The following is a 14,684-nucleotide window of genomic DNA, read 5'->3' on the forward strand; positions in this document are numbered from 1 at the left end:
TATTTCAAGAATCATGTGCTCGCTGAAATTTTTTTAGTCATGCTAAAGATAGCTTATAAACTTTTGAAATCTATTAGTTATAGCAGCCAGTGCAAAGGCTGTTATAAAAAAGCAGAGTAATTCCAAGGAAGAAGTGTAAAAATCAAAATGAATTAATCCCCAACTTCATGCTGTGTTTAAAATTTCTTGTTTAATATTGTTTCCCATTATAAAATGGAGTTAAATAATAGCATTCATTAATTATTACCATTAGTACAACTAAATACATTATGAAATACAGTAAGATTTACTTTCAACAGTTAAGAAGCCTGCTCTTCCATCATTATCACCAAAAGTAGAAATGTACGAAATTAATATACTAAAATGACAGAATCAGTGGGTTTCATAATCCTGTTGTTAAGGGTCAAATGCCATGCAAATAATATGCCATTCTTTTAAGAAATAATGTCATGCAAAAATAGAAGTAAGTTAAGGGGAAAAGTGCAAAACATAGTTTCTGAAATTCTTAATAATAACTTTTAATCATGTGACTCGAGAAGAAGGATGAGGAATAGGTTAAACTAGATAAGGGAACAAAATTAGAAACACTGCCCAAATACAGTACATAGGAATGCACTGGTTAATTTTTTTTAGCATTTTTTCTTTTTCACCTTGATCTTTCTTTTGCCAGCTTTTTTACCTACAATGAACTCGTTTCTATTCTGCTGTGTTTCAGAGAATTAATGTGCTGATGAATAGAGAGAATAGCAATCTGTTTATAGGATTTATTTACAATATTCTGTTGGAAAAAATGTACGAGCTTTGATTATTTCAGTTAACAAAATAGGTCCATGTAATGTACAAAACCTACACTAACAGTATGTGATAGCAAGTAATAAAATAAATAAAAGAATTGTGTGTTTGTGTGTGCACACTATAAAACTGTAATTGTGCATGCACAAAAGAGTAATATCAGTTGTGAATTATTGGTTAGAAAAAAGCCTCTTGTATTTTTTTTTGCCATAACTGCCTTATGCTTTTTATGCACAACAATAATGCACACAAAAAAAGTAAGCAGGGTAGACAAAGTATTTTATGTAAAACGTTTTACTGCTTTGAAAGTCGGCCACTGAATTCACCCCAGGTATTGTACCTTTATTCTGCCTTCCTTCTTTCTTTGGGATGCTCAAAATATCAAGCCTAAAAATTTTGTTCTGCCACCTGAATATCTCTGGCTGTCTATATTCCTGGACCAGAGTTTGGCACTGTAGCACCCATGGGTGCTATAGTGACCATGATACCACTAGATGGCATACATTGTCTGTATATGATTGGGTGGGGGGCTGTGCTTCTTAAAAAACGCACGTTTAAAATGGCCAAAATTCCATCCAAAAGGCCAAATTCCACAAGATCCCTTTCTGATTTTTTTAATTCAAATTGTTTCATTCTTGCATCTCCAATGTTGCAAGACATGCAGCAACTGCCAGCTTCCTGAAAAGATTATTAATTTTTTTGGAGACTAAAAAAACAAAAATCCTGCCAGTCTCTCTCTATCTCTCTGGTGTGTACAGATATAGATATAATGAGCTGTGTGGCAACACATAAATGCTGTCAATAGATAAATAAAACTTAGCATTTGGAACTATAAATTGCCATTATATAATCACAGCTTAGTCTTAATATAAATTTATATTTACTTTTCCCCCCTCAATATTGCTGCATTATGAAGTGAAGAAAAGAGGGTCAGCATCACTCTTGCTGAAATCTCGAGTCTTTTTTTTAATTCAAGACTGCTGTATGAGTCCTTTCTTTGTGGATAAGAAATGTTGAGAGAACTTCTGTATCTTTGTTTTAATTTTCCAAATAAATCCAGAATTTTCTTTAAAAATTACCAAGCTAGTGGCATACCAGTTTAAAAAGTATGCTGCTAAAATAATGCTATGTTTGCTGAATTTAAAGGAAGTATAATAACCTTGCCGGACCTAGATTTTCAGCAGCTTTGGGACACCTTTGTGTATTAGCTTCATAAGCATAAGTTCTTTAGTGTTTCAGAACTATCAGTTTTTTTTAGACCACAATATATTAAAATGTATTATTAAAATAGAAATGGTAGAAGTGATAGTGGTGATGATAGTACAATGAAACAATGAAAAACAACATTAGGTGAAATATTTTAATCTTTATCACTTTATGGTAAGGATATGGTTAGCAGACATTCTGATCACTTTCTGATATTCTGATACTTGAATGGTATGACATTCTGATACCTGAATACAGCTCATCAGTCTGGAACCGGCATTATGTATCTGATATTAATACAGTTGAGAGAGTCCAGAAATATTTTACAAGAAGAGTTCTCCACTCCTCCACTCATTGCAGAATACCTTATGCCACCAGACTCGAAATTCTAGACCTAGAAAACCTAGACGTATGCCGCCTTCGGTCTGATCTAAGTATAGTATATAAAATTATATATTGCAATGTCCTACCTGTCAATGAATACTTCAGCTTCAACCATAACAATACAAGAGCACACAATAGATACAAACTCAAGATTAACCGCACCAAACTTGATTGCAGGAAATATGACTTCAGCAACAGAGTGGTCAATGTCTAGAATACTCTACCTGACTGTGGTTTCTTCCCCAAACCCCCAAAACCTTAGATTTTAACCTTAGACTGTCTACCATTGACCTCACCCCTTTCCTAAGAGGTCTGTAGGGGGCGTGCATAAGCGCACCAATGTGCCTACCCTCCCCGTCCTATTGTTTATTTTTATTTTTCTTATATGTATCCATTTCATGTACTCATAACTATGTCTATACTTATACCTGTAATCTTATAATCGCTTGACAAAATAAATAAATAAATAAAATCATGTAAAATAAGATTAAAACAGATTTTTAAATGTTTCTCTAAGTTAAAAGAGAGAGGAGATATATATATATATATATATATATATTCATACTTGTTATGGTTTAGGACTTCTTGGAACATGGAATTGTGGATGATTAATTCAAAGATTTATGAATTGATTCTAGTACCTCTGATACCTGACAGTAGAAAGGCATAGAATTAAACATTAAGATTCAAGTGTGTGTGGAATACATCTAAAGAAAAATATTATCTATATTTTGACCCATATACAGGGTGCTGTATCTAAAAAAATGTTTCCCCCAAGCATGTCTCATAATACAATAAAACACTCACTCCCAAAAACCACATTCTAAAAATCAGGCATATGATTGGAAAGGGAAGAATATTGAAAGAGATTAGCAACTACAGGAAGTGGTGGGTAAAGAGGGGTATAATATAATCTTTTTGCCAGCTGATTCTTCTTGGAACCTAAGCAAATTATATTTTAATACATTAAAAAATGCAAGGATGGGCCCATGCATTGATCCGAATGATTACAGTGCTTTGATGGCACAGAACAAATAACTCTGGGATAGATATAGACAAGTTACTGCAGTTTCATTTTAGCTCCAGTGAAGTAATAAAACCTGAATGAATCATGACAGGCTTGCTGTATGAATTTTATTGAGGCTTGGATGTCCTATGATACTGGCAGCATTGCTGAGGTGTCATATAGGATGTCTGCTTCTCGAGGTATCTTTAGAGCCAGGGCAGAAAATTCTCTCTTATTCCCTTGCTCAGCATTCTACAAGAGAAATACAGCCAGAAACAGTGTTAATCGGTAGGTTCCTGACACACTCTTTCCTAAATGATAAAACAATATCAGGCCTGTGGCTGACTTAATTAATCATATCCCATTGGCCACAGTGAGAAAGATTAAAAACAAAAAGACTCTCTCAATGTGTCTTTGCTTGGATTCTCTCCTTTCTCAACTGTACAGAATTGAGTTCATGAGTTGATTAATTGCATGGTCATTTTAGCTTTAATTTCAGTGGCTAACAAATCCAACATCTGTCAGGCTTATCCAGGAAATGGAGGAGGAACCATACTTGTTGCTCTTCTTGTGTTTTTGCTTTAAAAAAGAAATCCCTCCCATTGTAGACAACAAGATAATGTTAGAACTAAAAAAGAATCTGATTTTTTTCCCTTAAGTTTGTGAATATGGATTCACTGGAATGATCCTTCCTGATCAAGCCTTCTCTTTTGTTTTTAGTCAGAATTTTATTTATTTATCGTAATATTCTCTGGCCTAAAGGCTGTAATTTTTTTTTTAAGTGAGGGGAAAAAAATTATCTGAAAGCCCAGAATGAATATGATGTTCAGTTACTTATCTAAAACTTTAATCTCTCTCCATTTGGGAGAGGTTATTCCAATTCATTCTACAATTCCTGTGATTTTCCTTCCCCCCTACACACACACAATTTACAGATATCTGTTTCCAATATTATGTGCATTATTTCAAAACAGAAACATCACTTTTTCTGTTAACCCTAGTTCTGCTTCAGTATAGTGAAACACGAGGTTTTGAAATTAAACTAAAAGGAAAACAAGGTGTTTATAATTACAAAAACCAAAACAATTCTCTGGCTTTTATTTATTGTATTTAGAAAATGCAAAATTCTTGCAAATTTAGTATAGGACTGAATGCTATATACTATACTGACTTTAGCTGCTGTATTTGGTTATCTTCATACAATCAACAAAATATTTTTAACAACATTGAAAAGATGGTTCCAAATGAGGCACACATTTTCATTATTTTAAATAAAAAATCTAGAAATCTGGGCAATGCCACTTTTAAAACATGTTAATGTACCTTCAAAAATAGGGACATATTCAATTATATATATGAGCAATCTAAAATTAAAGGATTATCTCTTAGCAGTGGTTGATTGTTATAATTGGAAACAAATTCAAGCTCCTTAATAAATTTGAAATATATGCTTTTGGTTTTAATAATAAACATGTACACTTACATCATTAGAAATTAAAATTGTAAAATTTCATAAGTGTAGTATCTTGCAAGTTAAATAGAAGACTGTAAAACAAGATGCAGCATATGTCTCTCCAGATGTGGCTAGACTACAACTTCTAGGGACCCACCCAGCATGCTAATAGTGAAGGATTCTGAAAGTAATAGTTAAACAACATGAAATTATCAAGCCGCTTATACCAGCTCAGTTGCTCATTCACACACACATGCAAGGAGCCAGAAAGCTTTGCATTTTTTTCCACTGTCAGTTTACTGTCACAAATTATGCTGTCTGTATTCTTACGTATGCAAATTCATGAAAGTAAAATATATACACATTTCCGTATTTTATAAAAATATACTTTTTCTCTTCATACTTGAAAAATATGTTAAATAAGTAAGATGAGAATTGTAACTTGTTTTTTTCTTCCTCAAACATAATTTTTAGGAAAAAAATCTTAATAGTAGCATTCCATTGCACAGTTGAGATGGAAATATTTTCAAATATATGATTCTAGTATTTCTTTGTTCATGCCTATATTCGAACAACAATGATAGTTCAAGATAAATATATGGAAAATTTAAGACATGCTTAAGGAAAAAAAAACCTGGACTTTTAATTGTTAGAAATTTGCACATCTTAATTAATGCCTAATGAAGCCAAATTCTAAAAGCTTTCCTTAAGGCATAGAAATTTTGTTTGTTGAAAAAAAAGGGGGGGTGCTAATTGATACCAGGATCCAGGGGCTCCATGGATCAGGAATCCTTGACTGATAAACTGTATTGAAGCATAATTTTAGAATGAATTATTTATATAGATTACATTGCTCTTCATTCTCAGTACAAATAGGAATGTAAACAGCAAACCATGTCAATGAGTTGTCAAAGACTAGAACAAGCAAGCCAAAGAAACAGTTATGTCTGTCTTTTAAGGATTCGTTTGGAAGGCCCTCAGGGAATAAGAGCTGGAGGTGGGAAGCAAAACTAAAGTCATTGTGTGGAGGAAGAAGTTGCACTCTTCCTGTTTTGACAGGAAATGGAGACAAATGTGCTTCCTGACCATTTGCTCGGTAGGGAATGAAATATTCTCTGACCTTTACCTCATGAACATTTTAGCTTTGTTTTAACTAGTAAACATGTTTTCAACCCAAACATGTATTTATATTTGCCAAAGTGTCTTAGGCATTTTGTGGCTAAAGTATAGTCTTATTGTTTCTTACAATGCATCAGACAAATTCTTCTGCACTATCGTCTAACATTCAGCAGGGTATAGTTTGTTGCAGTAAGAAAGTTTTCTCATATGATTCTCAAAAATATCCACAATGATTACGTAAGGGATAACAGAATACAGTGCAGAGAGTGAAACAGAACAAGAGCTGATCAAGGATATTCCTGTCATGCAGTAAAGTACAGAACTGCCATTCTGAGGAAGCCCATCTATCCAACTTGCAAAAGAATAAAATTGTTTTCAAATGTGTTCAAGAAAGGGGATGCTAAATATTGACAAGTCATAAAGTCATTTACAATGCCAATTTATATACTGAGGTTTTTTTTGTTTGCTATTCTTAAAGCAAATCTGCTTACAAAATATACAATCCTATATTTGAAGTGCAAGATCTGTGGTATTAAAAGTATTACAGTAAAACTGCAGTTTGATTACCTCTCTTCTTCATTACTAGACTTCTATTGTTGTAGCAAAAAAAAGGGGGGGGTATGATTCTCCAGAAAGCTATGTTTTCTTTTATTCTGCTTCCCAATCCTCAACCCAGTTCAATAGCATATTTAGATTTAAGTATGTTCAATCCCTCTGAAGTTCATGGTATTCAATCATCTTAATACTTCAAAACTTTTTTCCCTTGCTTAAGAATGGATGGGGGTAGTTCACATTAGAGCCACAACTTGAAAGCATCTGTATTGCACCCCCTTTTTAGCCAGTTGTGGATCAGCATGCTTTGTCAAGGACAATGGTTCCCTTTTCAGTTTCTTTCAGTCCTGTCTTGTCCCTGTAAATTATATTGAAGAATTATAAGAAACATAGCAGGAAGGTGATGGAGTGTCCTTAGCTGCTCTTTTTAAAGGTTCTTTCATTCAGTGGGTCCTATCTGCTCATGATACAAAAGAAGATTTGTCAGGGGAAAACCATCCAATGATGCATCTTCAGCTTATCACTGCTACTGAGTAATCATAAAGTTGGATGTAAGAAAACCTTTGTTCAGACATGATTTGAAACACACAAATAGTAAAGAGAAGACAGAAAAGGAGATTTAGCTTGGAGATTTTTACTACAAGAAAACTGTTGACAGTTTTGCATGGAAGCTAATTGTACCTAAGTACTGTACTTAGATCAGTGGCCCCCAACCTCTTGGGCACCAGGGACTGGTTATGTAGAGAGAGGTTTTTCTGTGGACCTCAGGGGGTATGGTTTCATGTGCTGCCTTCATCCAATGGTGGGACATTGCTTGTTTGCATGACTAGAATTTCTGGCATGCTGCAGTCTGGTGCTAGTCCATAGACCAGGGGTTGGGGTTCCCTGCTCTAGATTCTTTTCTAGAAAAGATATGCAGAAGCCCTAAAAATTCTGGGCTGGAAAATGGAAAGAATATAAGAATTATAAATAGTTTGGGGAGGATATTTTATTTTTGATAGACATCTTGAATCCAGATGGTTATGACTAAAAAAATCTGATTAACTTCAGTGGGAGCAACAAACTCAGTTTTATTGAAGATTTTCAAAAATATGACAATTTTTAAAATGTCAACTATAATTAGCATTAAACATGTCTATTATTTCTACATGGTGTATTTGTATTTGTTGTATTTCCATTTCTATGGACAGTGGAATAATGGAAGACTATAGCAATATGAGGTTTTCTAGATATGTTAACATTAAATAATTATTGAGAACAATTTTGATTAGGATTTCTAGAAAATACCAGGATAAAGAAAATTAAATAATGGCTCCAGTTTGTATGGTGAAATAAAAGGGTCACAGCAAGTCTGTTCTTTCTTTGTGTCTGTGGTGGATACCAACACTGTTATTATAGGAGGGTCATAATTATTTTGCCAACTTACTAAATTTTTAAAAGAGACACAGAAATATCCTGAGAAGGGGGAAGAGGAGGGACAACAGACATAAAAGCAACATAGTTCTGTATCATAATTTATCACCACAAAAGTGGATGACGTAGTAAGTGGATTTGTGGCTTTTACCTTCCACCCGTAATTTTTGCTCCTACACTGAGCCATTTACAGCTAGGAGTGGCACAGAATTTCGGCTATAATTTTAGTTAAACATAAACAATGGCTAAATGCCATTCCTTTTTTGGTACCACAAATTGATGGGATGGCTTCTAGGTGGAAGAAGTCAATTTTGTCATGTTCTACAAAGTTCTGTTTTATGTCAGAGAATCAGATCAGAAAACAGTAAAGTCTCCTTCATTACAAATAAACATTTTAGTTAGTTTTCAATAGTTGCACAAGAAGGATCATTTTGTATCTCTGTATTTATATTTTAGAAAGACTTGCTCCTTGTGAAAATATTTCATTTTCACTCAAATCATTCTCATGACATTTGAACCCACATTAGCATATACTGATTTTTACCAATGTGGCTTCAGGCTGAGCTGGAAATTTGGAAGTTACACATATCATATATAGAGATTAAATTGGCTGTCATCTGTCATCTCAATAGTTCCAAAGCTAAAGTTATAGTGCCTCTTCAAAGATGGTAGACATGCTGAACAATGGATTGTGTACTGCATTGGCTAGATTTGAACAAACAGGTGGTGGCATCTGATTCTTGTCTTTTTCTCCACCAATTAATTCATTCCTCTGAGGTGAAAGAGAAGGTACATATACAATAAGTGAGAAGATACATATTATGCTCAAGGAGTTTTAATAGTGGAAGCCCTATTAGAGTGTGGGTTTTAGTACACATCAATCTTGCTAATCATAATCAAAGCATGAATAAGCTCAATGAGGTCCTATCTCATTCTTGTTAAGGCAATAAAAATATAATTTCAAACTACTTTATATAGAAAAAAACAATTGCAGACAGATGTGTCAAAAGCAAATTAAGAATTATCTCTCAAAATGCATGGGGCAATAAAGCATGGCAAAGCAAATTTGAAGAACCATTAACCTGGATTTCAGGCTTACAGCAAATAAGTACAAGTAAGAATATTAAAACAATATTATTATAGCACATAAAATATTAGAAAACATTAAAAGTTTTGATAAAATGTTCTTTCTGTTTAGCAGCAGCTGATGAAAATCTTACTAATTTCTATAGCAATGCCTCCTTATCTAACTTTATTAAATATTCAATTTTATAAGAATCAGACAAAAATGATTTTCTTATCAAGAGAGGCTCCAGAATATTTCCACATGCTGAAATGGAAGTAGGTCAATGCAATGGTGAAATCTTCTATAATTTCCTTGGAGCAAGGATAGGCATATATTATATGGAATATTGGGAAACTGACTCCAGTTACTGATGCCATTTGCTGGAATCTGAAGGATTTAGGAATTAACTAAAAAGTTAACTAAAGGGTTAGCCAATGTTCACATTCACTTTTAGTGCATTCTAAAGGATAATTTTATTTTGTAATAATTGAAACAATTTAAATTTAAGAACCCCAACATCCTGTTTTTGAATAACAGATTACTGTATGGATTGTTTGAATTTAAAATAATTTTGAAAAAAAATGAAAGATACACATGTGATGGAATAAAAATGTAAAGCAACTAGTGGTATAAGAGTGAGTGGAAAAATTCACTTCTCCAGCAGGCACTGCTTTACAAGTCAAAATCAAGTAATGAGAGAAGTTTTGCAATTATTCCAGCTTTAATTAGGTATCTACCAGATTCTGCATAGAGAGAAGGAACAGGAGCACCTTTAAGTAAACCTAAGATAGTTCCGAGGAGTTTATTTTGAAAGAGTTCCATGTCATTAAATTGATAGTGAATAAGGTTGCATGAATTAGTCTTCTGTGAGGAATTAACTAAAAAGTTAACTAAAAAGTTAGCCAATGCTTATTTATCTCATAATTTATGTCACATCCATTTTGATAGGACATTTTGATAGGACATCCATTTTGATACGACACTGTTAAAGAGAGAGTTAAAAAAAGAAAAGAAGCACAATGAAACCAGGAGTAGTTAGTAGTTTGCTAGACAGCTATATTAAACATCCAGACTTTTGGAAATTTTCAGGCAAGCATTATAGATGAGAACAGACACAGAGAAAGTATATTGTCATCTCCACCATTCTATTTAATACAACAGCATCAAGGCAAGAAAGTTGGAACTGGGTAAGGGTGAGAAAGTGACCATGAGTTATTACAGGCAATTATAATATGAAAGTTTATTTTATTTGTTAATAATTCAGGTTCTTTTATACATATATAATTAGTTGTTTAGCTATGGCATTTTCACATTGCAAAACCACTAAAAGATGGTGGGAAATAAATATCATGATAAATGTCATTATTGATCATCACAAGAATTTGTTTTGACAGTGTTAATTGGTGGACTGTGATGTTTTAGTTTTCTAACTTTTCATTGACATAGAACATATTTCTGCCTTGGATAAATGGAAACTCAGTGCAATTACTCAGCTGGTGATTGCCTAGCATTTTTGTTGCTCTTGGAGTGTGGGCTGGTTTACTCATTACCTTATTCCTATTGCAGTGACATGTCATTGCTACCATAGAACATCCCAACCTAATGGAGAATTTTGATTTTAATGCCAGATGTTGTTTGATGGAAAGTCTTCAAAAAAATTGCCTGAATCCATGAATTAAAACAAGTTAATTTATACAGATAAAAATATAAAACAATGTGTTGATTAGCACTAAACCTGTATTGTGTCATTATTTAATAGGTCCACCTATAACCCTTGAAATAGAATATAATAAGTATAATAACCAATAGTATTTTTTGACCCGGCTCCGCTAGTTGATGGCAACTAGGATATAAAGTAATCAGCCACCATAGTAACATATAAATTCAATTAGATACCTGGTTTACCAATTGTCAGGGCACATATTGATAGTAGGGTTTTTATGGCTGGATTGAGATTATCTGAAATTATTGTTATTAGTATTTGAAAAGGTTAACTGGAGAAAATGATTTAGACAGATATTTTAGAAGGCACGGATATTTTTATTAGATACTGGGAAATAACATTGCAACTTTCTAATACACTGAAAATTTTGAATGCAATATTCAGATACATACATGTGTGTGTGTGTGTGTGTGTGTGTGTGTGTGTGTGTGTGTGTATTTGCGTGTGTAAATATGCTCAGCAACAGTCATAATGGAGCAAGATGGTTACACATAAGCAACACAGTTCCAAATTTTGGAATCACTGAAAATAATGGACTCTGAACTGTTTGCTGTTTGCTATGTATGTTTTTGATAGGCATCTACAGTCTGTTCACCAAAAAGAAAAAAAGAAAATATTCATTGCAGAAACATTATTCTGTAACAGGGTTAAGCGATTTAGTGCCATTAAAGTCTTTTGACTGCAACTCTCATCCACTCTAGTTTAACACAGCTAATGCCAAAAGATCATAGCAGTTGTTGTTTACTATTCATGGAATGAATTCTGATGCTGAGGATTCAGTCCCAGGACATCTGATATCAAGGGCAATGAGAAAGGTTATCATTTCAGCATTTCCTTTAAGCACTAATATGTCTATATGGAATTAGATAAATGTCTTTATTGTTAAAACGTATTTGTGGAACTAAATATTTCAGGCAAATATGGTAGAAAATGGTACTGGAGAGTTAGGAAGATATTTCAAGGTTTCATGCCTGCAGATAAATTCAATTATTTAAAACTTTATTAATGAGGACAAAATCACATATCTTCAGATTCAAGGTGACTTGAACCAAGACAAGAGACTGATTTTAATTAATTAGTTGAATGATTAATTTAGCAGACTAGAGAGACCAATATATTATTTAAAAGTACATAATATTGTTTTTTATTTTTATAAATCACATACATTAAAAACCTAATATACTTTGTTTTAGCACATGAATAATGAAAAAGAAAAAAATTAAATACTTTTCACGATGCTCTTAATAATTTCTTAAGTCTTGAACTTTCACTAACATGAAAAGAATAGATTCATTCCTATGACAGCTTATTGTAAAAGTATAAGAGATTAATGATTTATGATGATACTATGCTAAGTGCAAAGAAGTCTGAAATTTTTAACTGTGAGTGGCATATTTTAAATGAATAGTAAAAATTATTTCACTTTAGAAACAGTGATGCATAAAACCAGTTTTACATCTTGGTGAACAATGGTAAGATCATCATATAATGCACCTGGGGAAAATGCTAATGAATCATATTCCAAGCAATTAGGATTACATTTTAATCTTTTTTAAAGAAATAAATGCTTTAGTTATTCTGTCATTGTTTTAAATTACAGCCTAATGAAAAGAAGTCATTTGCAAAAGTCTGCAACAAATCTCATGAAAATTAGTATGTGCTATGTAGCACATTCATGTGGTCAGCTTCAATATTCAGAAATACCTAACTGTAAACACAGTGGTCTTATAGATATTTCTGTTCCAAAATGTACTGTTGATGGTGAGAACGTTTAATATGCTAAATTCTGAGGTTTTTATTCAACAGAAACTATTCCATATACAGACGGTCTTTTTCCAAGTACTGTGGTCTGCAAGTTTCATTGAAAATAGTTTCAAATGCAGAAACAGTATATGGGATTTATATATCCAGCCCAATCCATATTTTAGGATCTAGACCTTTTCTCTTTTTTTAAAAAAAAAGAACAAATCACACATAAACTCATATTACTTGGAAAAAATATTTTCATGTTTTATAAACCAAACCCCATCTTGAAATAACAGTTTCAAATTGGCTATAAACATGCCTACTGGACCTACGTGGTTATATTTTATCAATTTCTTTGACAAAGTTGAGTTTGGTTTCATGAGCTCAAGTGTTTTTGGAATGTCAAATCAAGATAAGCAAATATGGAATAGTGGTAACCCTAGTGGATAAGGCACCATAATTTTCTTCTCAATTTTTTGAGCAGATTCAGTGCTTGTCCATTCAATGCTCTGTGCACTTGTATAGCAATCTTTATCAGTGTTCCTCATGGAATAGGATGTTATCTTATTAACAACCTAATAGGATGTTAATATTGGACTGGATATAGATAGAGTTATCCAGATCTAACTGCTTCCAGGCATCCAGATAGGACCTTAACATGGCTCAGGAAATCTCTGCACAGAACTAATTAAGTATTGCATTATTGTTTAGAACCTAAACTCTTTTCAAAAAATCCTATTGAAATAGTTTGAATTCCACAGAGTTGTGCTGATTTACTCCACTAGCATTACTCAGATATGTAGTCAGATCTTTTATGTATCTGTTGGCTTGTAGATCAATACTAATGTGATGCAGTTCAGCAAATTTGATAGTTACATTAAATATTATGACTGCAAATTATGTTTAATGAATAGTAGAGATAGTTGCATGTATATATCCATGTGAATACAATGTAATACAATGTAATAATTTGAAAATTATTTTAGACTTCTGCTTCTATATAGTAAAAAATCAATAGAAATAATGTATCAGATGCAAATGTAGTTTTTTTATATTGTAGAATATAAATTTGCAAAGAACAGGAAACTAGATACATTTTTGAGATGGACTAGTTGGTAACATGAAATGGATTTAATGTCACGTTTTTCATGGTATGGTTAAATAATATTTTATAGCAGTTTGCATTACATTAGCATGCATTAGACTTATGAGAAGATTAAACACACCTTTATGAATAATACATATTGGAGTGTTTTATGTTTTAGAGATATTCTTATTGATAGCATTAAAGAACTGATAGAAACTAAAACTAATTAAGTAGCCTTAGAGCGTGTAACTAGCTCCTTAGCCATAGCATTATACTATAGGTTTAATTTGATTACATCAGAAACCTGTTAGATTTGTGTCTTATAATCAGTACCTGATGAAAAAAATGTTAATTAATATTTTTTATTTAGAAAGCAGTCCTTTTTAAACAGTCTGTTATTTGACATAAGGCAGGACTAGTTTTGTTTCAGGTCTCCTAATATACAGTTGGTTAGAACTGGCTAACATTCATGAAGTCCTCCAAAGAGAACAATGAATTACAAATTTAAATGTTGATAGGTTTGCAAGTAACAAACTAGTTTATAGTAAATGAAAATAAAAAATGTAAGAAACTAATAATGTATGAAATAGTTGATTTAAGAAAAACATTAAAGGTGACATTGTGTGTTGCATATTTTGAATTGCATTATTATATAGAATGTCCTGGCTTAAATCTGTAAAGATGAGGCCCAGATTAATGAATGTCATTCAAGCCTTTCTTCAGTTAGTTGTTTATTATATATATTTACACTCAGCATTGATATTATGCAGTCCACTTCTGAACTTGTTAGAATCTAAGAATTAAAGCAATTGAGAAAGGATCAAACCTGATTTCTGCCTTAATTGTTTGTTTTAGGTGACTTTTACGAAGAGGAAATTTGGGTTAATGAAGAAGGCTTATGAGTTGAGTGTTCTATGCGACTGTGAAATTGCTCTCATAATCTTCAACAGCACCAATAAACTTTTCCAGTATGCCAGCACTGATATGGACAAGGTGTTGCTGAAGTATACAGAATACAATGAACCGCATGAGAGTCGAACGAATTCAGATATTGTCGAGGTAAGTATTATATTGAAATAGGAGGGTTTCTTTTCCTATAACGTACTATATTAGTTGTAAAACCTTTCTTAAAATTCA

At 32.6% G+C, this 14,684-nt stretch overlaps 1 protein-coding gene across 16 annotated transcripts in view; it reads left to right on the forward strand.

Annotated features, from left to right (window-relative positions):
• MEF2C (myocyte enhancer factor 2C) overlaps positions 1 to 14,684 on the forward strand; it is a 182,097-nt gene that overhangs the window by 87,738 nt on the left and 79,675 nt on the right. For all 16 annotated transcript variants that reach the window (XM_026718934.2, XM_026718943.2, XM_087927078.1 and 13 more), the window contains one exon: positions 14,403 to 14,606. In XM_026718934.2, the coding sequence (XP_026574719.1) occupies positions 14,403 to 14,606 (204 nt within the window). The remainder of the gene's footprint in view (positions 1 to 14,402; positions 14,607 to 14,684) is intronic.

The sequence above is a fragment of the Pseudonaja textilis genome, chromosome 2 (assembly GCF_049901715.1).
Source record: "Pseudonaja textilis isolate UNSWEBS1 chromosome 2, rPseTex1.2, whole genome shotgun sequence".
In the NCBI taxonomy this organism is placed as follows: Eukaryota; Metazoa; Chordata; class Lepidosauria; order Squamata; family Elapidae; genus Pseudonaja; species Pseudonaja textilis.